The sequence below is a fragment of the Scheffersomyces amazonensis genome, assembly GCF_036850825.1.
Source record: "Scheffersomyces amazonensis strain UFMG-HMD-26.3 chromosome Unknown RJT21scaffold_1, whole genome shotgun sequence".
Taxonomy (NCBI): domain Eukaryota; kingdom Fungi; phylum Ascomycota; class Pichiomycetes; order Serinales; family Debaryomycetaceae; genus Scheffersomyces; species Scheffersomyces amazonensis.
Window position 1 is genome coordinate 111,632 of NW_027042741.1, and position 26,600 is coordinate 138,231.

Sequence of the window (26,600 nt, forward strand, 5' to 3'; positions counted from 1 at the left end):
TATTTAATAAATTGTACTATAAACTATACTATGGTTAGATTTTTGGTGCTCGCGTAGCGCGTTGTTTACCAGTAGAAAAGTGATTGCAAATATCACCAAAACTGTCAAACTTATTCTAGTGTACAATTCATGAACTCTGGATGTTTAATGCGCGACCAAATGCTCCGTTTAGGGCTCCAAGACTATTGAATTCAAATGATCGCGACTTATCATCGCAGCAAACCCCGAGTTCGAGTTCGCAGTTACGTAATTCCCAGATAACGAACAAGAGAAGAATTCTCTCAACGGCTAATGGTTTGAATCTGATAAAGAAACCTAAGAGTGATATAGAGTTACCTCAAAATGTGCAAGAACCCTCGTCCAAACTTCGATATACTGTTCAATGGAGAAAAAGAACCAATAAGAAGAATAAAACATGGGATGGTGATGGGTATATAGTTGTGCTAAAGGTCAATCCTTCAAGCTATACCATAAGTTTTAAAAGTTTAGAGAACAATATGTCCATGAAGAAATCGTTCTCCAACATTGATGATTTTGATGCCTTTTTGACTTCGACTATATCAATAGGGCAAATTGAATTTGAAATCGATTATAAGATAACTTCTGATGCTGAATTTAGAAGTTTTATTGGTGAGGACAGTGGAACATCTCCAGAGCCTTCCAGTAAGCCTGAACCAATAATTAATTTAGTACATCTGACTAAGTTTAAATCTGTTATACCAGCTCCTAGTACTAAGGTGTCGGAAGTTGAGGTTCTTCCAGAGCCTACGGAAGTTTCTACCAACTTCATCGAACAATCTGGTATCTCGGATTCAATAATCTTACCTAGACCTCCCAATTCTGAAAGTAAAGATATTATAGATGTGATTATAGATCCACAATTAGCATTAAAATTAAGGCCTCATCAAGTCGAAGCAGTCAAGTTTCTCTATGAGTGTGTAATGGGATTTAAAGACTTTAAGGGAAATGGTGGATTACTAGCTGATGAAATGGGGTTAGGTAAAACTTTAACTACCATATCTTTAATATGGACCCTATATAAGCAGAATCCTTTCAAAAATCAGACCAAACCCATTATTAAAAAGGTGCTTGTTTGTTGTCCGGCTACGCTTATAAATAATTGGAGAAATGAGTTTAAGAAATGGTTGGGATTGAATAAAATAGGAATTCTTGATTTCAATTCTTTAAATGTCAATACGGAAAAGGAGAAACAGAATATTATAAGTTTTGGAAAATACAATATTTACAATGTATTAATCATAAATTACGAAAAGATATCAACCCATATCAAGGAACTATCCACTGTTAAATTTGACTTATTAATTTGTGATGAAGGTCATAAATTAAAGAACAATTCTGGTAAGGTATTAAAGAATTTGAAAATCTTAGATATCCCGAAACGTGTTTTATTAACTGGAACTCCAATTCAAAATAACTTGACTGAATTTCATACTGTAATTGACTTTGTTAACCCAGGAATTTTGGGAGATTATAAAACTTTCCAGAAGAATTATCTACTCCCAATTCAGAAAGCTCGTGAGATAAATTGTTTGGATCCAGCTGTTAAGAAGAAAGGTAGAGAATTATCTGATCAATTAATTTTGTTAACAAAGATGTTTACTCTTAGAAGAACTCAATCAATTCTTGATAACTATCTAACAATTAAAACTGACATTATTTTATTTGTTAAACCTACAAAGTTACAACAAAGCTTATTCCATCACATTTTGCATGCAAAAGGATTTAATCAATTACTTTCAGATTCTCAAGAAAATTCCAATACTTCCTTAGCATTAATAAATACATTTAGGAAGATTTGTAATTCACCCTTATTATTACGAAATGATGAATTCTTTAATAGATTAAAGGCTGAAAATAATCAGTTAGCAGAATTAAAGCTTGATAGATTATCTGGTAAAATTAATATACTTATACCTTTGATGCTTGAGATAATAAAAGCAGATGAAAAGATAGTATTGATTTCAAACTTTACTCAAACTCTTGACTTATTAGAAAATGAAATCTTAAACCCATTAAACATAGTCTTTTTAAGATTAGATGGTTCAACACCTAAACAAACTAGAAATAAACTTATTAATGAATTCAATAGATCTTCTACCATTCCTGTTTTCTTATTATCATCTAAATCAGGTGGAATGGGTATAAATCTAGTAGGAGCATCTAGACTTATTCTATTTGATAATGATTGGAATCCTGCAGTAGATTTACAATCAATGGCTCGTATTCATAGAGATGGACAAGAAAAGCCCTGCTTCATCTATAGAATCTTAACTACAGGTTGTATTGATGAAAAGATTTTCCAACGTCAAATAATGAAGAATAACTTGAGTTCCAAATTCTTAGACAATGATTCTAAATCTGTCAATGATGTGTTTGATGCTGAGGATCTTCGGAACTTATTTGAAATCGATACAGAAACTTCATCCAACACTCATGATTTAATCGAATGTGAATGCATTGGAGATGGAAGTTATCAATATGATTCTCAAGAAGCTGATGATGAAGAAGAAGGATCATTCAATGAAGAAAATGAAGTTCCTCAAAGTCAGTATATGTCAGCATTAGAATTACATCAAAGAGTTGGTGATAATGTTAATGTTGCGAAAAAACGAATAATAAGAAATACTTTGAGCCATTACAAACATATTGATCCTAAACAGAATAACTTACAAGTTAATGATAAGATACTAAAACGTATTATCAAGAAGAAGAACGGTTATTCACCCGATGGGAATGAATTTCCCTTGGCTTATATCATGTCAAAGACCACCGAGTCTTCAGAAGATTTAGATTTAGATAAAGATTTACAATTAGACAATCTGCCTCGCGCTACTATTCAAGAATAGACTCAATTCTATAGATTATTAAAATGCATATTTATTATTTATTATTTATTATTTACAATTTTCAATTAGCGACTCTTTTAAATCTTGCTTCAGCTGCTCGAGCACGTTGTTCTCTCATCAATCTCAATTTCTGATCTTCTGAGAGTGAATTCATATCGTTAACCAAATTGCTTGAACCACCAAGAGTACTATGACTAGAGAATGCCGGTTTTTTAAGTTCCATCTCCGTCTTCTTGGCAAGTTCTTCCTGTATACGTTTCTGCTTTTCAGCTTTAATTTGTTCAGCTTCTTGTTTCTCTTCTTGTTCAAATTCTTCTTTAGATTTGGCTGGCCCCACTTTGGCTAATGTCCAATTACAATAATCTTCTCCCAATTTATGTCTACAAATTTGGAAAATATTTCTGGTAGAACTTTCACCAGATATATCTGCAGCTGTTTTACCAAATTGATTTTTTATAGTAGGGTCTGCCTTTAAGTTGACTATTAATACTTGGACCATATGATTCAAACCATTGGCTGATGAAAATTGTAGTAATGTTGGATAGTTGATGTACTTAGACTCAGGGACAAGTCTAAATTCATTGACAGATATATTATGTTGCTTTATATAACTTATTAATTTTGGAGCCTTTTGTTTCTTAAGCAATGTCACCAACTCAGCCGAATGAACTTCAGTTGGGCTCGCTGGTTCTGGTGATTTCAGTAATTCTTTATTCTTATTATTGGTCGATAACCCTTCTGATTCTTGCTTTCTCTTTACCTTTTCATTGACTTTTGGTAAGTCAACTGGCTTTAAATAGGATAATTCTACCCATGCACGTTTCAATTCTGAAGTGGTTGCTCTCTGGGTGGTAAAGGGAAAACTCTTAATTCTTGTATCTTCATTTTTTAATACTGATCCTTCATACCCAATGAGGATTTTCCGATTAGAAGCTCCATTTGCTCTCACATATATGGATGAGCATTCGTTTAAATAACTTTTCCATTCATGTAGTAATTCGCGTACTTCTTTTATCAAAGCTTGTTCATTGTATCTTCTAATACTAGAACCAGCTGAATTGGCTTTACCCTTAGCATTATCACTAGCACTTTGTGAACCCCCTTGCTTTCTTCTTGTGGTATACCTATGGAAAGTTTTTGAAACTATTATATTAACGGCTTGTTCTTCTTTACTGATTTTTGCATTAGGAGCATTTCCTCTTATATCTTTGGGACTATGAGAAATAATGGCTCCTGCAAAATGACCTCCACCAATCATAAAAAGAGCAGATTTCCCTGTTCTAAGTTTTTGAAGTTTCTTAAGACCTCCCAATGGATCCTTAAGTAGTTCATTCTCGGTGAATAAGCTTTTATATATTCCAAAGGCTTTATCTGATGACAAATACTTCGACTTAAATAATAAATATGCAGATTTCGTATTGAGATAACTAATGGACTTTTGATTTTCTTCATTATTGGACTCCATACTCAACTTTGATATTAAGGCTTGTAATTTGACTTTATTGGGATCATCTTTTTCATCTTCAGCTTCATCTTCATCTTCAGTCTCTGATTCTGACCCTGAAATACTCTCTATAGATTGCAGTTCCAATAAGTCTTCGAATTGTTCCTCTGTTAATGGCTGTAAACCTGCCAAACTTCTTTTTAAGTTGAATTTATGTAAATCTGATTTGTAATAATCAGTGTCCTTATGAATTGGTGATGATAAAGTGGGTGCAATAACTGGTTGTTTGTTGACTGAGTCTTCAAGTTTCACTTCTTCCAGAGTCTCTGCATCAAAGTAAAGAAGTTCTAATGAATTGATTAGTTCTTCTTTGAGTTTAAATATGTATAACTCATCCTTACCTAAGGGTTTTAACTCCATTTGATATACTATGCTTCCAAAATTTCCCCTACTAAATGAATCATAATCACCTAATCTCAGTAACTGAGTTTACTCTTTATACTGTGAGATTTTTTTTGCCTTTTGCGACAATTATTGTTCGCTACTATTAAGTCATGAGTCACTATTCTACAGGGATAGGTTACTAATTATATACTACATAAACTAGATATTAACATATAATATATTAAAATGTTCTATGTACTTATTGTGAGCCATATTTATGACATTCTTTTAAAAAGTGTTCAATCTTTTCTGGCTTCATGAATGGATGAGTTCCATGACCAAAATTAATTATATAGTTTTGTTTTCCTCCTCCAAAACCTTTAATCATAGTTTTAACTTTTTTACTTATAACTTCATCTGATCCATATATGATCCCAGGATCTAAATTACCTTGTAAAGTAATTCTTCTACCATTAACAATTTTTACTGCATCTTCTGGTTTATATAACCAATCTAATGAAACAGTATCATAACCAGATTCACATAAATCATCCAAGGCATACCAAGCACCCTTAGCAAATACAGTTAATGGGATTTTTTCTTTAACATTTAATTCTTCAAGTCTCTTTGGTAATTTTTCAGCAATTTGTTTTAAATAAGGAAGTGAAAATTCATTAAATTCATTTGGTCCAAGTTCACCAGCCCAAGAATCAAATACTTGTAACATTTGAGCTCCTGCAACTACTTGTTGAGCTAAGAATTCAATACATGCATCAGTAATTGCTTGTAATAATTCATGAGTTTCCTTTTCATATTTATATATCCATTCCTTAACAAATCTAAACATTTTTGAACCTTGACCTTCTGTCATATATACTAAAAGTGTCCAAGGAGCTCCAACAAATCCTAATAATGGAACTCTACCTTGTAATTTATGTCTAGTTAAAGTAATTGATTTAAATGCCCAATCTAAACTTTTTTTAATATCTGGCTTATAAATAACTCTAGATAAATCTTGAGGATCTCTTAATGGAGAAACAAATACTGGACCTTTTCCTTCAATCATTTCAATTTCAAATCCCATAGCTTGAGGTATAACTAAGATATCACTAAAAATAATTGCAGCATCAATTAAACCATTAAAATGTTCAATTGGTTGAATAGTAATTTCTGAAGCAATTTCAGCATCACGACAAGTTTCAAAGAAATCTCTATTACCTTTAGCCACATGATATTCCGGAAGATAACGACCTGCTTGTCTCTATAATAAAAAAAAGGTATAAGTTAGTAACTCATCAGTAGTTTATTATACTATTAATTTTTTTACTTACCATTATCCAAATAGGTGGTCTTTCGACTTTTTCACCCTTTGCAGCTCGAAGAATTAAGTCATTCTTCAAAGGAGCAAATTCGGACATTATGTATGACTTTATATATGAATTATTACTACTAATTTAATATTATATAGATTTTACTTCGCAACTATAATTGGTAGTGGGGCCGTATCTGAAAATTTTCAGCACCGGTATGGATCACGTGCGGATTTTCTTTTAGTTAGTCTAATTAGGTAAAAAGTTTCTTATTTGCTTAATTATAAACTCTGTTTCCTTTATAATGAAGAGTAAATTTAAGTTTATTTGTTTATCGTATAGCTCGTTTAGATTTAGTGATGGAACTTATTAATTTAGTCAGTAATGATTAAGTACTTATTTATGTAACTCTCAATCAGTCGCTATCATAGTAGTTAAGTTTTATCACACAGAGGGGGTGGGGTGCGAGAAGGTCGTGTTCCTGAGTAAAGAAATTGACAGGTCCGGAGCCAGGCATGGCATGCATTTGGCCTAATTAGGAATTAATTACTGGTACTAGTAATAAACCGTCAATTGCAATTAACAAACAGTAAAAGTGGTCATGTCAGAAACTGACGGTCTTATTCAGTCTGGGGCTGGAAGTGTAGTCACCAATGGTACCAGTGCAACCTTGAATAAGCAGCAGCAGCAACAACAGCAGCAGCAGCAGCATCATCAAGTCTCACCATCTCATGGCCCATTGAACTCAAGTCCAACTTCAACCAATATATTTGTTAGGTTTATTAGGTCAGTATTTGGGTATCGTAAAACCACATTAACATCATTTGTAGTATTATCTTTGTTGTTCACATTCTTATTATCATGGTATGATAATAGTTTAGAATATTCTGTATCTTTACCTACTAATAAAGATGAGATATTAATCTTACAACAAGCTTGGTTAGATTTACAACATATTGCCAAATATGAACATACTTATGGATCAAAAAGTAATGATTATGTTCATGATTATCTTGAAAATCAAATATTAAATGTTATTAAACATAAAAATTATATTGAATATGATAATGATTTAAATGGTACTAATAATATATTATTTAATACTCGATCTTCATCAGAATTTAGTTCAGTATCATATTATGAAAGTAATAATTTAGTAGTTAGAATTAATGGTTCTAATGAAGAATTACCAGCATTTTTACTTAGTGCTCATTATGATGCTGTACCTTCAAGTTTTGGAGTAACTGATGATGGAATGGGTATTGCAAGTTTATTAGGAGTTTTATATTATTATTCTCAATCTTCAACTAATCAACCTGAAAGAACAATTATTTTTAATTTTAATAATAATGAAGAATTTGGTCTTTATGGTGCAACATCTTTCTTATCTCATCCATGGTTTAAACAAATTAAATATTTCTTAAATCTTGAAGGAACTGGAGCTGGTGGTAAAGCTATATTATTTAGAGGTACAGATTATGGTATACTTAAATATTTTAAAAGTGTAAGATATCCATACGGTACTTCAATCTTTCAAGAAGGTTTTAATAATCATTTAATTCATAGTGAAACTGATTATAAAGTTTATAAAGAAAAGGGATCTATTAGAGGTCTTGATCTTGCCTTTTTCAAACCAAGAGATATTTATCATACCGGTAGTGATAATATTAAAAATGTTAATATTAAATCATTATGGCATATGCTTGCAAATTCTTTAGATTTTACTGAAACTATTACTAATCAACAAATTGATTTAGATAATGAATATTTGAATAATGAAACTTCAATTTATAGTCATGAATTTGCTTCCTATACTAGCTTTTTAAATTATTTCTTTGCTTTCCCAATTTCACAAATTTTAATTGTTAATGTGGTAACATTACTTATTATTCCAATTATTGAAATACCGTTCTTTTTAATTATTTTTAATTATAAAAAGGTTTGGAAAGTAACATTCCTTAATATTATTAAATTTCCTTTATCAATAGTTGCATCATTCTTTGTTGTCCATGGAGCTGTTTTAAAGACTATTGAATATAATGAATTTCTTCCAAATTCAGGTTCAGAATTATTATTAATAACTTATTCTTCTCTCTTTTTATTATCAAATTATATTTTCCTTAATTTGTTTAATGCTTTAAATAGTTATAAAGTTATTAATCATGATGAGAAATTAATAGTTATTTGGGAAATATCTATTGTTTATGCCATTGTTTTAATATGGTCAACAATTAAACTTTCAAATAATGAAATTGGTAATGATCATACTGGTGAATTCCCATTCTTATTCTTATATATTTTACAAGCTATTGGGTCAATATTTGGATTTATTGGATGGAGTTTAAAATCTTCTAAAAGACCAACTATTATTGAAGGAACTATCAGTGAATCTCAACCTCTTTTACATAATGATGAAGTTAATTATGGTACTGATTTCCATGATGGTGATATTAGAATTTCCCTGACATCATCTTCACTTTTAAATCCTGAAGAAGATTTATTTGCTGGACATGAAACTTTAAAGAAATTCTTTAGTTATGATTGGTCTTTACAATTTTTAATTATAGTTCCCTTTTCATCATTAATTATTTATAATTCAGGTTATTTAATTCTTGAAGGAATTAAGAAATCTATACAAGAATCATTAGCAGCTGAATACTTGATCTATAAATTTATTGTTATTTTTTCAATTGCATGGTCAATTCCTTTCTTACCATTTGTATTCAAATTGAATAGAATTATTGTCTTAGCTTTAATTGCTATAGTTGCATCAGGAACCTTTTTTGTTGCAGTTACAAATCCATTCGATCAATTGAATCCTCTTAAATTAAGATTTGTTCAATCAATCTACTTAGATCAAGGCTTGGATAGTTATGTTAATGTGGTAGGACGTAAGGGAACTCCAATAGATGATGTTCTTGCTGATATTCCTTCTCTTAAAGAATCTCATGAAGTATTGAATTGTACTGCTACTACTGATGGTAATCAAATATGTTCATATAAGAGTACTCTTTCTCCTAATTTAATTGATGGAGTAACAAATTATGGTGAATTATTGGAAGTAGAGATCTTGAAGAATTCATCATCAGGTAGTGATCATCCATTTGGATATCTTGTCGGAGAATTTAAAGTTAAAACAAAAGAAAATAGAATGTGTATTTTAAATTTCAATAAAGGGGTAACTAGTTCTTCACAATCATCAGCTTATAAAGATGTACCTGTTAAAACTGTTATTGTCTATAATGACAAACCTAAATCTAATCTTTCTAATAGTGATATAAATACTAAAGCTATTCCAGAAGGATTCTCAACTGATTCTAATGGAAATTATATATATAAAGATCTTGCAGGAATTAATCAAATTCAATTAAATAAATTATCTTGGGATAAAGATTATCATATTGGTATTCAATGGGTTCCTAATTTGGCAGAAGATACTTCGGAAAGTAAATTATCAATTACTGCTATTTGTTATTGGGCTGATTTAGCACCTTTAGCAACTGATCAAGGAGTTTTAAGTTCAATTCCAGCATATGATGAATTATTACATTATACCCCAAACTATGTTACTTTTGCTAATTATGAAAGAGGATTAGTGTCTATTACCAAATCTTTCCAAGTTTAATCAACATTTTCTTAATTGTTTCTCTAATTATTTATGTATTATTTAATATATTTTTATTCATATTGAAAATGAAAATATTCATTTGTAAGCATTGGTTTTGACGTATCATTTTTTGATTTCAGTATTAATTCAATATCCCATTTATGAAAGGTATGCTGTTGCTTTTTAAGATATTTCTAGAAGATAGTTTGTTATTGTTCCGATAGTATATTCCTATAATAATAGTTTGAAGTAATATCGATTTAGAAAGATATATGTGGAATTAACTAAATATAAAAATTAGAGTTATAGTTATAGAAGAATAACTTGTAATTGGTTCTATAAAAGCAAAGAATTTAGGTTATATAATAATATGGCAAAATTACCTTAAGCAAGAATATCAGAATTATCTTATACTAAAATTCGTTTCCGTTTACGATCTAATCCATATTCAGAAATTATCTGTTTAATAACTTCGTTTAATGTGGTTGCTTGTTTTTTGAAGGCCTTTTCATCACTTTGTAAATTGACTCGATTATCAATTTTGAATTTGTGGATATGAGATAATCCAAAGTCGATTATCATAAGTTTTAATCTATACTTGTCGAAAAGTAGATTATCTTTATGTATATCTCCATGAATAATGCCAGCTTCTTTTAATTCATCACTAATTAGAGTAGCCTCTTCTAATAGTGATTCAACGTTGGCAAATTGGAAATCACTATTTATATATTCAGAAAGAATATAAAAGCCTCTAATATTTTCACTTTTCAAATCAACATACCCATAACTATACATATAAGGAACATAATTCTTTGCATTAGCAGACAGTGGCCTAGGCTCATACAAACCACAAGGAAGTTCATTTCTTAAATTAGTATAAGAAGCTATTTCTCTGAGGAACATGCTGAAGACAACGCTTAAAGTCCCAAAAAACTGGTGATAACGAGTTAGCTTATTAATCTCAGATCCAGAAACTCCATCAAAGACCTTCAAAAACATTGTTTCTCCATTGAATGGACTTCTTTCATCTGTAAGCTTTACTTGGTACACCTTTGAAAATCTGGAGCTGTCTCTATGTATGTTTTTGATTTCTCCAATCATTGATGAATTTAGCATTGAATATTTTATTTCTAGCTTTAGTACTTCTGTCATGTATTGTTTGGGTACTTTGAATATTGTTTTCTTATAAAAGTACCAATCACCAGATTCGGTAAATATATCTAATGAAGACGTCCCAATTTCTTTCATCATTTTATATCTACGTTCTTGTTCTTGTTTAATATCTTTATCCGAAAGTTTTGATGATTCTTTCAATGTTTCAATCGAAACAATGATTTTCTCATTTGTTTCATTAAAGTAACTATTAGCAAAAACAGCAATCAAAGAACATAAATTATACTCTCCAGTCAGATGAGGGATACAGGCGACTTCACACGTTATATTCGTTACTACACCTTCACGTTTAAATGATAACTTTTTTGAACGCAATTGCCGACAACTACTTTCAATTCTAATTAATAATACGTGAGTTCCATCAATGGCGATTCCATAGTTTGATTTATTGAACATCATTTCAAAGAGACATTGATTAATTAATTGTATAAATAAATCTGAATCTTGATTTGATCTATTACGGTAGGCAAATTCAATTCCTTTTTTTTAATTTCAATAGGTAATATATATTCAAAATTGCCTTTAATACCACAGATAATATAATCGGGCCTAGAAAAACTTTCCAAAGACTCTTCAGTACTTAACCGAGCTGATTCTAGTTGGGTGAGAAGTAAATCCGCAACTGGATCAAAACAAAGTGATTTTAATCTATCCAGAATATTTCTTTCTGAAGCAACGGCTGAGGCATCTAATCGTGGAATTTGAATCTCAAAACTGTTAAGAATACTCATTGGAATTGAAATTCTTCCTGATGATATTATCTTTTCCAAATCTAACACTTTTACTGTTGGATGAAACTCACAATAATGTTGAATTTCTTTTCTTGAACTAAGAAAATTCCAATTCAATCTTTCTGATGTTCCTGTTGGTACCGGCTGACTTGTGAATAAAGGAAACTGAATCTTGAACAAGATTGATAAATTTAAGAGATTTTCAAGTGGCATTGTAAAGGCTAAAACCTTGCAAATTACATAACGAAGACTATTTCTGATCATTTTCAAGTCTTCGATATATTCAAGTGCAGAAATATACTCTTGATCTAAGATGAACTCTTCATCTGGTTTGAAGGGAATATAATGAAATAATGATAATGACAAGCCAAGTTTTAATCGATTAACATGTAGCATTTTTTGATGTGGATCTAATATATTGCAATTCTCAATTAATTCACGTACTTCTTCCCATGCTGGTAATAATTTAACCTTTTCATTCTTGTTATCAAAAAGGTCATAACTTTGGTCTGTTTGATTAATCCTAACGTAAAATTCCATTGATGTTACTATCAACTCCGGTCTGATATACTCTGACATGTAATTTTGATTCTCCATTTTGGTTGGTGTCTAATCTCTAAATATCTCAAAGAATGTTATAGGATTTTCTTGAAGTTTATCAAAGTATCCTCATATATCAATTGATTAATATAGTTTCTAAAATATTTACCACAACTTTAGGATACTTCTATTAGGTACAAGAATATATAAGACTTGCAAATTCTTTTTTGCAGCACCTGCATACAGTTGTCTTATTGTTTCCAAATTGCAAAATCAATTTGCCCATACACAATACATTCTGCTTGGCCATTTATATATGTCTCAATTCTTAATGGATTGGCCCTTCGTCTCTTTTTACCTCTTTCTTGAAAAAGAACTCCTTTTTTAGTATAGGGAAATGAGCTGCATGTTTCAGAGTACTTTTAAGGTTTGTTATATATTATATATTACCCTAAAAAGAAGTATCTAAAAAATTAAATCGATATCAGTACTTGGGTTTAGTTAATAGGGCTTCAATTACTAACGTACATTTACCTTAATATAATTCTATCTTTAATATGAACTGGATGCAAAAAAAAATGCGATTTCTGTGGATCGAACACAGGACCTTCAGATCTTCAGTCTGACGCTCTCCCAACTGAGCTAAAGCCGCAAGAGAACCCACGCCGGGAGTCGAACCCGGAATCTTTTGATTAGAAGTCAAACGCGTTAACCATTACGCTACGCAGGCGTCTTGTATGAAATAAAATATGCTTGCTTTGTGCGAGAGTGTCGTTATCACGTGACTTTCACGTGAAAGTCACCATATTTTGATCACGTGTATATTGAAAAAATGTCTGATCCCGGTCCGAGGGGGATACATCCCACTTATTAAAAATTGGGTATCATATTTGTCTTCATCCTTATAAATCTATCTACTTTATTATCTACACACTATGTCCAATAAGAATATCTCGCTGAGAGTTTTCACTAGTTACTAGTTTCTCTCAAAAATTTTGCAAGTATTTATTCACTCTATATATAATTGTATATCGTGTATAGTGAGAATACATATATTTTTTGTTTTCCGTGTTGCTACGGAAAAAAAAAAATGTGGTGCATAATTACAGTTAAATTGACTTTATCTTTATAAATCTGACCATTTTAATCTCTATTTTTCATATTTCTATTTTCTCTCAATCTCTTTCACTTGTTGAAAGTTTCTTACAAATGTTTTTGGAATTATTTGAAGGAAACGATGCATATGAAAGTGAGTTCACCCAATATTGATAGAATAAATATGGAAGTTTTACTGTATATGTATTTAGTCCTTTTCCAATATCATTGTCATTAGTGATAATAATATAAATTCTTGTATTAAAGGTTTCTTTTGCACATATAGTTCAGTTTATTGTTATTTAGGGCTACCAAATGAAAATTAAAAGGTTTTTTCGCGGCAAAGTTGCAACTTTCCAGCATATGCAAATATTTTGACAAAACAAATTTTCAACTAACATATTAAAGTATCTACAAATGCTCTACAACATCCACAATTCAAATCTCCGTTTAAGTATTTCATATAAATATTTAATTAATTAAGTAATAAATAAATAAAAAAAATCAGTCTATAACTTTGACGCAGTAACGAAAGCAGTACCTTGATCGATAGATTTTGCTAAACCCTCTAATGCGACTTGTACCAATTTAGTTTCACCTTCAGTAACCTTCAAGATTTCAAAAGGATTAATAAATGACTTAATTTGACCTTGTTCCAAAACTACTGGAACAGAGAAAAAGTCTACACCTTTTAAGTATTTAGTTGATAATTCCTTTCCACCTGGAATACCTGGTAAATAAATATAAGATGAGTCTGGAATTGCAGCTGTAGATTCTTTACCTGCCAATGAGGCTAAAACATTTTCTGCAAATCTGTAACCAGCATAAGCCATAGACAAAGTAGCAGATCCAGCACCATTCTTTGCCTTTACGACTTCATCACCACCATATTGAACACGGTTTATGAATTTATTATATTGATCAGTAGTTAAGTTGGATACTTTTCTAGCAACTTCAGGACTAGCATTAATTAAAGGTACAATAGTATCACCAGAATGACCACCGATAACAGAAATTCTGCCTTGTAATGATCCAGGACTAACATTTAATAAATCTGCAAGGAAAGTTTCTGCTCTAACAGAATCTAATGTTGTAACTCCAAATAATTTCTTTGGGTTAAAGACTCCTAATTTCTTAAGTACTTCAGCTGCAATTGGTACAGTGGAATTAACAGGATTAGAAATAATTAAAATAGCAGCATTTGGAGCAGTTCTACCAATGTTGGCCACAAGATCTCTTATAATTGAAGCATTAATATTAAATAAATCTGCTCTAGTCATTCCTGGTTTTCTTGGAACCCCAGCAGGAATAATAACTAAATCAGTACCCCTTAAAGATTCAACTACAGCAGTCTTATCTTCTTTATTGGCTGGTTGATAACCAGTAACAACTGCTGGAGTATTAATATGAGATAAATCAGCAGCCACACCTTTAGCATTAACAATATCAAATAATGCTAATTCTGTAACTTGAGGATTTAATTTTAATAATAATGATAATGGTTGACCAATACCTCCGGCAGCACCACAGACTGTAACTTTAACCATGATTAAATAATGAGATTTATGATACTAAATATAATAATAATAGATAGAACTGATAAACTTTTCAAAATTTTAGTTAATTGTGGAATATATATAATCTGGAAGTTTCCATATTTGCAATATCCGATATTGGGAGGTAGTCACATGAAGTCATTACGTTCCTCGGGTTATGAATAAAGTGGAGAGCAAATGACTTTTTTTTAGCCCGAAGGGAATCGTGACTTTTGGTCACGCTCATAGAGTCATGCGTACAAAACGTGACTTTGTCGAAATGACATTTCTATGACCCTTACTCACTACCAAATATATTCACATCACTTTAAGTTGGGACATAGTATAGATAAGACAAGTTAAGATAAAGATACCAATGAGATCCTTAATTACATTTTTACTTGCATTAGGCTCTGTAGCTGCTATAGACTGTTCAGTTGATGAGTTATCACAGTTCAATTTTGAATCTATTAAGGGTATCCATTCAGTCACTACTCATAAGAGTACACCACCCACTCTGACTAGTGTCACTTGGAGTTTTGGAATTTGTCAATCGATTAATGAAGATGTTGAAAATTGTCCTAAGAATTCTGACATTTGTGGAGTTACTTCAGTAATATTTGAAAATGATCCTAAAAATCCAAAGATATATGAAGTTGTAGGATTCAACTCTAATTTACAAAAGACTTATGTACCAACTACCAGTGGTGATGATATAGGTGTAACTATAAAATATACTGGAGCCAATTGGGGAGATGATTTAATCGATGCAGAATTGAAATTCTCATGTCCTAAGGGTAATGAATCAAAGGATTTATTAGATACCTTTGTTATAACCGGATGGAATAATAAACTTTTACAAGCCACAATGGTAACTAAGGCAGCATGTATTACTAGTGATGCAGATAAAAAGAAACCTTCACCAGGAGGAGGAGAACAAAGACCTGATAATGGAGAATCATGGGGTTGGTTTACATGGATTTTTATTTTCTTAGTCTTATTCTTAAGTATTTATATTATTGGAGGAGCATGGTTTCAGTATAATAAGGGGAATGCCATTGATTTTTCAACGGCTTTAAGAGAAGTATTGGATAATTTCCTTGATTTACTAAAGGGATTACCTAGTTTTAGTCGAGAAATCATTGAAAAATTTACGGGCAATCATAATAGAGGCGAATATAGTGCAGTTTAGAAGAGAAGAGAAGAATCCAAAAGTTTTCTACACTGTAATTATTATTTATATAAATATATATATGTATAACCATCTATGTTATCTTTCTTATGTAAATTAGAACCTCTTAATAGTATTAATAGTATTAATATAGGTATCATTAATTGTAATAGTATTTCAGGTACCTGTACCTGTACCTGATAGTCATCGGAGTCAGAAGTATAGTTCTAATATTAAGTTAAGTCGAAGTCACGTGAAACTACGCTCCGCTCAATTTTTCACCCACCCTCCCCCATCAATACTACATATAATTGACATATAATAAAACCTTAAAGTTACCGTACTATCCTATAAAAAGATATCAATAACCACAATGGCTACTGTTAAGGAGAAGATTCAGTCGTTGGGTCCCAATGATAAATTTATTTCCTTTGAGTTCTTTCCTCCCAAGACCGATTCTGGATTGAGGAATTTGTTAGCTAGATTGAATCGTATGCTGGCTCTCAATCCTCTTTTTGTTACTGTTACATGGGGAGCTGGAGGATCTACTAGTGTTAAATCATTAGATTTAGCTGCTACATTCCAAAATGATTTGGGATTGACTACTGTATTACATTTAACTTGTACTAATACTAATAAAGAAATCATAGATGAAGCGTTAAAGAAAGCTAAAGAAAATGGTATAAGAAATATATTAGCATTAAGAGGTGATCCACCACGAGCTGAAGAATATTGGACTCCTAATTGTGACTTTAATGGGGCTGTTGACTTAGTCAAATATATTAAACAAGAATATGGTGACTATTTTTGTGTTGGAGTAGCAGGATATCCTGAAGGTCATGTTGACGGTTCAGATACTTCATTCCAAGATCCTAATAAAGATATACCTTATTTAATTGAAAAAATTGAAGCTGGTGCCGATTTTATCATAACTCAATTGTTTTATGATTCCGAGAAATTTATTGCTTATGAACAATTATTAGCATCTTATCCTCAATTAAAGAATATTACCTTAATTCCAGGTTTAATGCCTATCACTACATATAAAGTATTTACTAGAGCTAGTAAATTATCTCATGCAACTATTCCTCCAGAAATATTTGAAAAACTTCAAAATTCAATTAATGATGATGATGCTGTAAAAAATTTAGGGGTAGATATTTTAACTGATATAATTGATAATATTAATACTAAAACTAATGGTCGAATTAAGGGGTATCACTTTTATTCTTTGAATTTAGAGAAAGCTGTGGCCTCAATTATTGATAAATCTAAAGTATTACGTCCAATAATGGAATTACCTACTAATAATATTACAAGAGATGATGCTATCTTATCAGATTCAGATGATGATATTGAGAATGATCGAGTAATTCCAAAGATTACTAAAAGAAGAAGATCTTCAATTCTTAATGAGAATGGATTGGCTGAACCATCATCTGCTCAAAAGGCAATTATAGGTAAAAGTCTTATTAATGATAAAAAGGTATTATTAGATATTAGTACCGGTAAGGGAGCTTTAGGTAAAGATGCTACTTGGGATGATTTCCCAAATGGTAGATTTGGTGATTCCAATTCTCCTGCTTATGGTGAAATTGATGGTTATGGTCCAAATTTAAAGATTCATTCACATGAAGAAGCATCTATTAAATGGGGTACTCCAGAAACAACAACTGAACTTTCTAAAGTGTTTGTAGATTATTTATCAGGTAGAATTGATGTTATACCTTGGGCTGATAACTCGTTATCACCAGAAACTGCTTTAATTCAAGAAGAATTATTTGAATTAAATAATAAAGGATGGTTCTCTCTGGCATCTCAACCAGCAGTAAATGGATGTAAATCATCTGATAATATATTTGGTTGGGGTCCAAGTAATGGAATAATATATCAAAAGGCATTTGTTGAACTCTTTATTCCAAGAGAGCAATGGGAACAAGTTGTTCATCCTAAATTAAAGAATCATTTTGATGAAAGGATAATCACATATTATCAAGGAGATCGTCATGGAAATATTTCATCTAACCTTGAATTAAATCATAATACTAAGAATGCTATAACATGGGGAGTATTCCCTCATAAGGAAGTCTTACAACCTACCATCATTGATTATGAATCATTCAAAGCCTGGAATGAGGAAGCATTCCATTTATGGTTAGAATGGGCTAGATGTTATAAAAAGAATTCTAAATCATATGAGTTATTAAACAATATCTACGAGAATTATGTATTGGTAAGTTTTATTCATCATGATTTTACTGATGAAAGTGCTCTTTGGAATATCCTTTTAGATGAATAACTATGGATTCGATGGAAGCTTTAAATTTAACATAAAACATCAAAAGTTCCCGTCAATTAAATTAAGTAATATACATACATACACATATATATACAGTTAACTATCTAATTCAGCTCTTAATATTTCAATATTTCGTAGTACTAGACCAGTATTTAAATTGTCTATTAAATCTTGATCTTGATTTTGTAATCCTAAATATTGACAATGACCATTATCAAGATATATAACTCCATTAATAACTTTAGCACCAGATAATACTCGAAGTCTACCACCTAATTGGATTTTTAGTGGAGTTAAAGTTCTAGTCTGTGATTGTGATTCACGAAGGAATCGAAGCGGTTCCTTCTCATACGCGTAACAGTAATTATTTGAAAAATCTCGTAGCAATAGCTTATAAGTTTCTATTGGTTGATATATCATTGAACTTTGATCATCCTCTAACAGTATTTCACGAATAATTCTCCTTGATTGATTAATTCTATCTACAGCAATCTTACTAGGATCTTCATACTCTCTCCAATCTTCTAATTGACTTAACCTGGATACGGCGATATTCTCAATATGAATTACATTGAACAATATGTTCGTGCTCACTTTCAGATCCGGCACTTTAGCATAATCCGCGGGCTTGAACACACTACTGGATCCACTCGTTATATCCATTTTCTCAAATACTGTAGATAGTAATTAGTTGTAGTTGTAGATGGATAAGATGAGCTCGCATAAATTTAATTAGTCCTCAGATATCAGCATCCAATTTTTTTTTCATTACCCCAGTAATTGCTATTCACCATATAATATATATCCATGTCACTATTTGTAGATGATGATATAAATGCTCATGAGGGTCCAACATTAAGTAGAGAAGAAGGGAGTAGTACTTCTCAATTGTTTGTAGCTAGAGACCATGATGATAATGATAATGATAATTATAATGATAACGACAATGAACAATCTATACCAGTACGATTTGAACCAGAAGTAACCCCCATATATCCAGCACGAGAAATTAATAGTTCATTACCCTTAAAGTATTTACAGGAAATAGTCGAAGATTTATTGAGTCAAGATGGCCTTTTAATTTTGGGACGAGGTTTAGGATATGAATTGGTTTCAGCTAACGTATTGCACGCGTTAAGCTCTCCATTTGTTAGTCTACAGCATAATGGTCAAAAACTGATAGAAAAGAAAGCTTTGATATTTGTTCTAAATTGTCGAGAAGAAGAATTATTACGATTGAAAGAAGATATCATGGAATTACAATGGTTAGATGATGAGAATGATTTACCATTTGAAGTCATTACTGGTGAATCACAGACTATAAGAAAGAATTTATATCTTAAAGGTGGTATAATATCGGTATCTTCTCGAGTATTGGTAGTTGATTTATTATCAGGATTAATATCTCCTGACGATGTAACTGGTTTATATGTATTCCATGCAGAAAAGATAAGAGAAACTTCAAATGATGCATTTATCATCAATCTATATCGAGACAAAAATGATTGGGGATTTATAAAAGCTATAACGGATGAACCTGAATCGTTTACAGGATTTTCTCCACTTGAGACTAAATTAAGGATATTAAGAGTTTCTAATACATTTCTATGGCCTCGATTTCATTTAGATGTAACAACATCATTAACTGCAAAAACAAAGGCTAGAGCAACCTCAAGAATAGTTACTGAAATTCATGCTAAACCAACTTATAAAATGAATAAAATCCAACAAGCTTTACTTTCTTGTGTTCAAGCATGTTTGTATGAACTCAAGAGACATGTTCCCGAGCTTGTTAATGAATATTGGGATATGGAAAATGTTCATGATGCAGACTTTGTTAGAATAATAAGAGGAACAGTAGAAACACAATGGCATAGATTGACTTATACTGCTAAACAATTAGTGTATGATATTAGTACTCTTGTAGAATTAATAACAGATTTAGTCAGCTTGGATTCTGTTAGTTTTCATCAAAGAGTAGATGGAATCTTATCACTGAATTTAAAACTAGTTAATAATATTGGTATGCATGTTACCGGTAGTCCATGGTTAAGTTTACCAGAAGCCAATACTATTATCAATTATGCTAAAGAGAGAGCATTATTTGAAACAGGTAATGGGAAATATGAGTCTGAAGAGTTACCCAAATGGCATGAGCTTGGATTATTACTTGATGATATTCAACATGAAAAATCCTTAAATCCTCACCAGGGCCCAGTTCTAATCATGTGTAATAGTCCTACAACAGTTAAACAATTAAGTCAGTTACTTGAATTTATGAGAGAGGAGAAGGATCACTTTGGTAGAAGAAGATATACTTTCAAAAGATTTATGTTGCAGAAATTACAGGAACTACCAGACTGGATTAAACTTACAGAAAGAGTAAAACAAATCAACGATGAGATCAATAGTGAGGAGCAAGAAGAAAATAAAGAAGAATTGAGTACATCAAAGACTTTCTCCAGAAACGATCAGCCCACTAGCAAACGAAGAAGAACTCGTGGTGCTTCAGCAACTGCAAGAGTGGAAAAGTTATATGCTGGAGATACTAAATCACTTCAAGTCAATGATGAAATCTTGGAAAAAATGGAAGAAGTCATACAAGTTGAAAGTGACGAAGAAAACTTTGAGGATCAAATAGAAGAAGAAATAGAAGAAGTATCCGTTTTAGAAACTTCTGAAGGTGGAGGTTTCTTCTATACTCCCGAAGAACCTAATTTTGAATTTATATCTAAGGACGATGAGATATTTATTGAGAGTTATAATGAGAAATCGTCTGATGCCTTCTTGCAAGAGATTTCTCCCTCTCATATTATAATGTATGAGCCCAATATTTCATTTATAAGGCGAGTGGAAAGTTTTCAAGCAATAAATCATGATAATCCAGCAAGAGCATATTTGTTATTCTATGAAGGATCCGTAGAAGAGCAAAAGTTTTTGTTAAGAATCAAGAAGGAAAAAGAGGCCTTCACGAAATTGATTCGGGAAAAGGCCAATTTAAGTAAACGTTTTGAAACTGCTCAGGACAATTACAAATTTCAAATTGATAGGACAAGACTAGTAAATACTAGAATAGCAGGAGGTGCTAATTTCAGAAGTGAATCTGATGAATTTAGAGTTGTGGTGGATGTGAGAGAATTTAGATCTTCCTTACCAAACCTTTTGTATCGGTCAGGAATAACGGTTGTTCCCTGTATGATAACTGTAGGTGATTATATTGTTTCTCCTAAGATTTGTGTGGAAAGAAAGGCTATTCCTGATCTTATTTCCAGTTTTAAGAGTGGAAGATTGTATACTCAATGTGAACAAATGTTCAGATATTATGAATTACCTACTCTATTAATAGAGTTTGATGAAAATAAGTCGTTTTCACTTGAACCATTTTCAGAATCTAGATATCAGAGAAGTAGTACTACTATTAATCCTACAGTCAATCAAGCTTTGCAACAAAGTATTCAAAGTAAGTTACTACTGTTATTGATTGCCTTTCCTAAATTAAAAATTATCTGGTCTTCTTCACCGTATGAAACTGCACAAATATTCTTGAAATTGAAGGCAAATCAAGAAGAACCAGATGTTGGAATGGCTATAGATAAAGGAGTAAATAAAGAAGTTACAACAGAAGATGGTGGACCACCAGTATTTAATGAAGATCCTATTGATTTTATTCAGAATATTCCAGGAATAAATAGTCTTAATTATCACTTAATTATTCAGAAAGTTAAAAGTATTGAAGAAATGGTTAAATTAACCAGAGATCAATTTGTACAATTATTGGGGGAAGAGAATGGAAAAAAGGTTTATAATTTTATTAATCAAAAGATACATTAAATATGGCTTAGTATATAGATAGTAGTAGATACGGTTGCTAATTACCCTAATATGGTTGTCATTTGCAATCTATCATATGTACATTATGAAAAATAGAAGTTCTTTATAAGTAATCTGTGATCGATTGCCTAAATAGGAAATGACACATTAATTATGTTTGTTTACAAATTGCGAAATGAGGATATTTTTACGGGGTGGTGAGAAGCTGCTAAAATATTTTTGGGGGGGTTGAGATGACTCGAGTAGATGGAAAGTTTCACTGCATTCCAAACGATCATGAAACTGAGGATGATCACTTGGCAACTAGAAATGAGCTAAATTGTATTCTGGAATATAAAATAAAAAGATTCCCAAAAGTAAAAGTTCAAAATTATAAAGTATCCACATCACTTTTTTACTTATTTATTATGGCCATCAATTGAGCTATGAGAATTCGGGATTTCAATGTTAGTCAAACTAACCACGCATATCCAGTAGAATTCAAATACTTGTACTTTTGCATTCAGAAACTCGTAAATAAGAAAGTCACACTCAGTTTGAAATATGAACAATTAAAAACTCCTGAAATATATTCAACATTAATAAAGCCATTGATTGAATCAACCATCAAATTTTCAGAAAACAAAATCGTTGACAGTAATAGAAACAACAAGTATAGTGATGATTCTAATAAAGTATCCAACTATGTAGTATTCATATTACTTCTTATTAGATATGAGTTTCTCATTCAATCTGAAAATAATTTGATTTTATTTGAGTTATTAATCACTAAGGCAAATGTATGCGAACTTTTGGCTATTAGAATGCTACGAGAATATAAATCATATAACAGAATCAAATTATTATTTATGAAACCTATGAATTCAGATAATTTCAATACTTTAGAATTAGGTGTGTTAAGTAATTCCAAAAGATTTTTATCACAACCCATTATTGTAAGGATACTTGATAGATTTTATAAGGGAGAGTTAATAGATATTAGTGATAATAATTCAGTAGGAAATTCCAACAGCACATACAATGAGAATGATGACGAAAATGGATTATTCAATCATGACATAGTTAATTATAAATTCAACAAAATATCCTTTAAGAACGTCATCAAAAGATCTAACATTGTTCCAAAGTACCAATCCATAGTAATTAATTTAAAGTTAACTTGTTTCATGGCATTATATTTCTTCATCATATTAAATAAGAAAAAGATTGTTAGTGATTTCCAAGATATCCTAGTCACAAGTGCTGAAATAGTGTTCTGGTTAATGGGATTCAATTTCAATCTAGAGTTTATAATTAAACTCATAAATATTGAAATGAAATACTTCAATATGATAATTTGGAACTATATTGATTTCATATTAATTTTACTTATTGACACTGCATTTATCCTAAAAGTCATCAAACTGGACTACTTCGATGATTTATTTAGCGTTATTTCAATTGTGTTGGTCCCTCGAATCTTATCAATGTTCAATAATTATCGTTTTTTCAATCTTATTATTGTATCATTTAATCGAATGATGTTTAATTTGATTGGATTGATATGCTTCTTTATAACATTAATCAGTGGATTTTATTTTAGTTTTATTTCTTTATCGAAAAACCGTTCCAATTATGATATAATGTTTGATATGACAAAGATTTTCTTCGGGTTCACTCCATCGGTTTGGAATAATTGGGATAATTATAATACCTTAGGGAAAATCATTCAAATGGGATATTTATTTTTAATTCAATTTATAATTGGGACTATTTTAGCTATTGTTTTAGGACAAATTTTTTCAAAAGTCAATGATAATAATCAAGAAGAATTCAACTACTTCAAATCTATTAACCTTATCTTATATTTCAAAATGGCAAAGCTAAATAACAATAAAGGGTTTGGTTCAGTAATTTTAAATATATTCAAATTACCAATTATCATCGTGATCTTTATTTATGAACTAATGTTATCAAAATTGAGTTACAAACCAAGTATTATTTTAAACAATAATGAATTAAAACATTTCACATTTTTAAATAAAGATGATTATGACTTGGATTACCTTTCAATTCAAGAGAATTATGATGAAGAAAGTTTATTAATTCAGAAATCGAGAAGAACTCCTTCACAATTCAAGAGAAGATATAGTAATAAACAACCCCAAATGTTGACAACACCTAAATTAAACCAAGTTCAGTCAATCAGTACATTAGGAGGTAATTATCGTAGTGCATCTACAGACTCTACATTTATAGATGAGTTGCTCAATAAAAAGTATGGGAGTAATAATAACGTATCCAATTTGTCAAGAAGCATAGAAAGGACAAAAACTAATAATAGCATGAAAGCACCTAATCGAGCATTCCAAAAGAAATCATCTATGGAAATATTGAATAGATTGAAGAATTTAGAGATGTTATTGTTGAATAATCTTCGAGAAATTAACGATATGGAATCTGTTGTAGTTCAGAATGAACTTCCAACTGATTACTACGAAACAAATGTAGTATTCCAACCACATTCGTTACCACAAACTATTGGCCTGCCACGACAACTGCCTCAAAATCAGGATGGAATATACGACATTGATGAGCAATCTCTAGATGATATTGATCTGATACAATCAGATGCGGCTACAATAGAAGAGCCGCGACCATATGATCAAGACTTTGACGATGATGATGGCCCACACTACGAAGAAGACAATGGGTCTGACACAGACAAAATCAGCAGCGATGGTAGCTTTGAGTCAGATGATACATACTAATATATATGACTGCAAAATATAAACATTTATTATTTCTCATAATTATTTTGTATCGGAAATTTATGTCAAAAAACCTTAGAGGAAGTCTTTGCCTAATTAGGCAATCCGACCGCTTACTTTTTGTATTGTGATGATTGGCTCGACGAAGTTTTAAGTCATATAATGCAAGATAGTAAAAAATCATATGAACATTATATAAATCTACTTAAATCGCTCTGAAAACTGTAGCACCTTTGCAGACCAACTCTAGTAGGTATACTCATTCTTTTATACCATTGTCGTTAAGAGTCATTTGTTCTATCGAGAACCTTAACATTGGGGCCGCATACGATCTTGAATCACTGGGAAAAAAAAATTTCTTTGAAAAATTGACTTGTGATATTATACGACCAGTATCAATTTCATTTCAATTATAGTCAGCTTTCTCCATATCAACTTGGTTGATTATTTTCTTCTTGTATATATTTGTTGTGGGAGAGAGTTTGATTTTATTTAAAGTAATTTATATTTATTTATTAAAAAACACCAGTTTTTACTTCATTCAAACAAAGAGCCATTAATATAAGACGGCTACTTATTTCATATACATAGTATAAACATCATCATTATTATAATTATCATCATTTATTGCATATATTAATACAAATATGAGTGTATCATCAAAAACCAATCATATTCAAATTGGTGGAAGGAAATCCAAGCTTGCCGTAGTTCAGTCCGAAATCGTAAAGGCAGAAATCGAAAAAGCATTCCCAGATATAAATTGTTCTATATTGGCATTAAGTACATTAGGAGATAAAATTCAAAGTAAACCATTATATTCATTTGGTGGAAAGTCACTCTGGACAAAAGAGTTGGAGATCTTACTTTTGGAAGCCGTAGATCCTTTCCCACAATTGGATTTGATTGTTCATAGTTTAAAAGATATGCCTACAAATTTACCGGACGAATTTGAACTTGGATGTATTTTGGAAAGAGAAGATCCAAGAGATGCAGTTGTTATGCCAGAAGGATCAACTTTTAAATCGTTAAAGGATTTACCGGCAGGAGCTGTGGTGGGAACATCTTCTGTTAGAAGATCAGCACAATTAACTAAGAATTATCCCCATTTAAGATTCGAATCAGTGAGAGGTAATCTTCAAACTAGATTAAACAAATTGGATCATCCTGCAGAAGGTAAACCTCATTATGCTTGTCTTTTGTTAGCAGCTGCTGGTTTAATTAGAGTCGGATTAGGTAGTAGAATTACGGAATACTTGAATGCTCCAGATATGTACTATGCTGTTGGACAAGGAGCATTAGGAGTTGAGATCAGAAGTAAAGATGAAAAAATATTAAGTATATTGAGTAAAATAGAACACATTCCAACGACATTATGTTGTTTTGCAGAAAGGGGATTAATGAGATATTTGGAAGGAGGATGTTCAGTACCATTGGGAGTAGAAAGTTCATATGATGAATCCAGCCATACTTTGAAATTGAAAGCTATTATTGTTAGTCCAGATGGGAAAAAGTCGGTTGAAGATGAAATAGAGGCAGTTATAACAGATCGTCAAGATTGCGAAAAGTTGGGGCATGATTTAGGTGATAGATTGATCGCCAAAGGAGCAAAGGAGATTTTAGATGTTATAGATTATGAAAGAATTAATCAACCACCTATTTCAATTCCTCTGATTCTGAATCTGACTCTGACTTTAAATCTGGCATCAGAGATTCAAGCTTAAAAAAATTAATTTATACATTCTATTTTGTACTATATTGTACCATATTATTAGTTTTCGTATCATTCATTAATTATCTTCTTTGTATATATCACTTTCTCCCAATTGTAATTATACGAACTACTATTTAATTATCGACAAC

The 26,600-nt window shown here is 31.1% G+C and overlaps 12 protein-coding genes and 2 non-coding genes across 14 annotated transcripts; 7 read left to right on the top strand and 7 right to left on the bottom strand. All coding sequences in view use genetic code 12, as the record gives it.

The window, feature by feature from the left end:
• The first annotated feature begins 15 nt into the window (after positions 1–15).
• On the top strand, positions 16–2,894 carry RDH54 (DNA-dependent ATPase). Its single transcript, XM_064880451.1, has one exon. It carries the CDS (start codon positions 141–143, stop codon positions 2,865–2,867), a length of 2,727 nt encoding a protein of 908 aa, XP_064740430.1. The 5' UTR covers positions 16–140; the 3' UTR covers positions 2,868–2,894.
• A 1-nt stretch (position 2,895) lies between these two features.
• RJT21DRAFT_90166 (uncharacterized protein) lies at positions 2,896–4,841 on the bottom strand. The gene has a single exon (XM_064885635.1). The coding sequence runs from the start codon at positions 4,729–4,731 to the stop codon at positions 2,929–2,931; it is 1,803 nt and encodes a 600-aa protein (XP_064740431.1). The 5' UTR covers positions 4,732–4,841; the 3' UTR covers positions 2,896–2,928.
• Positions 4,842–4,883: 42 nt separating this feature from the next.
• On the bottom strand, positions 4,884–6,168 carry RJT21DRAFT_116665 (uroporphyrinogen decarboxylase). The gene is made up of 2 exons (XM_064880452.1): positions 6,027–6,168; positions 4,884–5,956 (listed from the first exon to the last, which is right to left on the bottom strand). The coding sequence occupies exons 1-2, from the start codon at positions 6,111–6,113 to the stop codon at positions 4,955–4,957; spliced, it is 1,089 nt and encodes a 362-aa protein (XP_064740432.1). The 5' UTR covers positions 6,114–6,168; the 3' UTR covers positions 4,884–4,954.
• Positions 6,169–6,506: 338 nt separating this feature from the next.
• RJT21DRAFT_100550 (uncharacterized protein) lies at positions 6,507–9,702 on the top strand. Its single transcript, XM_064879713.1, has one exon. It carries the CDS (start codon positions 6,607–6,609, stop codon positions 9,628–9,630), a length of 3,024 nt encoding a protein of 1,007 aa, XP_064740433.1. The 5' UTR covers positions 6,507–6,606; the 3' UTR covers positions 9,631–9,702.
• Positions 9,703–9,888: 186 nt separating this feature from the next.
• On the bottom strand, positions 9,889–12,113 carry RJT21DRAFT_123557 (uncharacterized protein; the record flags this gene model as incomplete). The annotated part of the gene is made up of 2 exons (XM_064882749.1): positions 9,889–11,264; positions 11,345–12,113. The coding sequence occupies 2 exons, from the start codon at positions 12,111–12,113 to the stop codon at positions 10,021–10,023; spliced, it is 2,013 nt and encodes a 670-aa protein (XP_064740434.1). The 3' UTR covers positions 9,889–10,020.
• Positions 12,114–12,635: 522 nt separating this feature from the next.
• RJT21DRAFT_t34 lies at positions 12,636–12,708 on the bottom strand. The gene has a single exon. It is a non-coding gene; the product is annotated as a tRNA-Phe (tRNA).
• Positions 12,709–12,713: 5 nt separating this feature from the next.
• Positions 12,714–12,786, bottom strand: RJT21DRAFT_t33. Its single transcript has one exon. It is a non-coding gene; the product is annotated as a tRNA-Arg (tRNA).
• A 795-nt stretch (positions 12,787–13,581) lies between these two features.
• On the bottom strand, positions 13,582–14,850 carry MDH1-3 (malate dehydrogenase). Its single transcript, XM_064880453.1, has one exon. It carries the CDS (start codon positions 14,696–14,698, stop codon positions 13,661–13,663), a length of 1,038 nt encoding a protein of 345 aa, XP_064740435.1. The 5' UTR covers positions 14,699–14,850; the 3' UTR covers positions 13,582–13,660.
• Positions 14,851–14,856: 6 nt separating this feature from the next.
• RJT21DRAFT_116669 (uncharacterized protein) lies at positions 14,857–16,027 on the top strand. Its single transcript, XM_064880454.1, has one exon. The coding sequence runs from the start codon at positions 15,063–15,065 to the stop codon at positions 15,876–15,878; it is 816 nt and encodes a 271-aa protein (XP_064740436.1). The 5' UTR covers positions 14,857–15,062; the 3' UTR covers positions 15,879–16,027.
• Positions 16,028–16,191: 164 nt separating this feature from the next.
• On the top strand, positions 16,192–18,259 carry RJT21DRAFT_116670 (methylenetetrahydrofolate reductase (NAD(P)H)). The gene has a single exon (XM_064880455.1). It carries the CDS (start codon positions 16,231–16,233, stop codon positions 18,154–18,156), a length of 1,926 nt encoding a protein of 641 aa, XP_064740437.1. The 5' UTR covers positions 16,192–16,230; the 3' UTR covers positions 18,157–18,259.
• NCE4 (Nce4p) lies at positions 18,253–18,933 on the bottom strand (the record flags this gene model as incomplete). The annotated part of the gene is made up of 1 exon (XM_064882750.1): positions 18,253–18,933. The coding sequence occupies exon 1, from the start codon at positions 18,817–18,819 to the stop codon at positions 18,253–18,255; it is 567 nt and encodes a 188-aa protein (XP_064740438.1). The 5' UTR covers positions 18,820–18,933.
• Positions 18,929–22,339, top strand: RAD1 (ssDNA endodeoxyribonuclease). Its single transcript, XM_064885135.1, has one exon. The coding sequence runs from the start codon at positions 18,964–18,966 to the stop codon at positions 21,985–21,987; it is 3,024 nt and encodes a 1,007-aa protein (XP_064740439.1). The 5' UTR covers positions 18,929–18,963; the 3' UTR covers positions 21,988–22,339.
• A 1-nt stretch (position 22,340) lies between these two features.
• Positions 22,341–25,061, top strand: FGR29 (Fgr29p). The gene has a single exon (XM_064885140.1). The coding sequence runs from the start codon at positions 22,413–22,415 to the stop codon at positions 24,735–24,737; it is 2,325 nt and encodes a 774-aa protein (XP_064740440.1). The 5' UTR covers positions 22,341–22,412; the 3' UTR covers positions 24,738–25,061.
• Positions 25,062–25,384: 323 nt separating this feature from the next.
• Positions 25,385–26,461, top strand: HEM3 (hydroxymethylbilane synthase; the record flags this gene model as incomplete). Its single annotated transcript, XM_064882935.1, has 1 exon — positions 25,385–26,461. One exon carries the CDS (start codon positions 25,385–25,387, stop codon positions 26,459–26,461), a length of 1,077 nt encoding a protein of 358 aa, XP_064740441.1.
• Between the last annotated feature and the right edge of the window lie 139 nt (positions 26,462–26,600).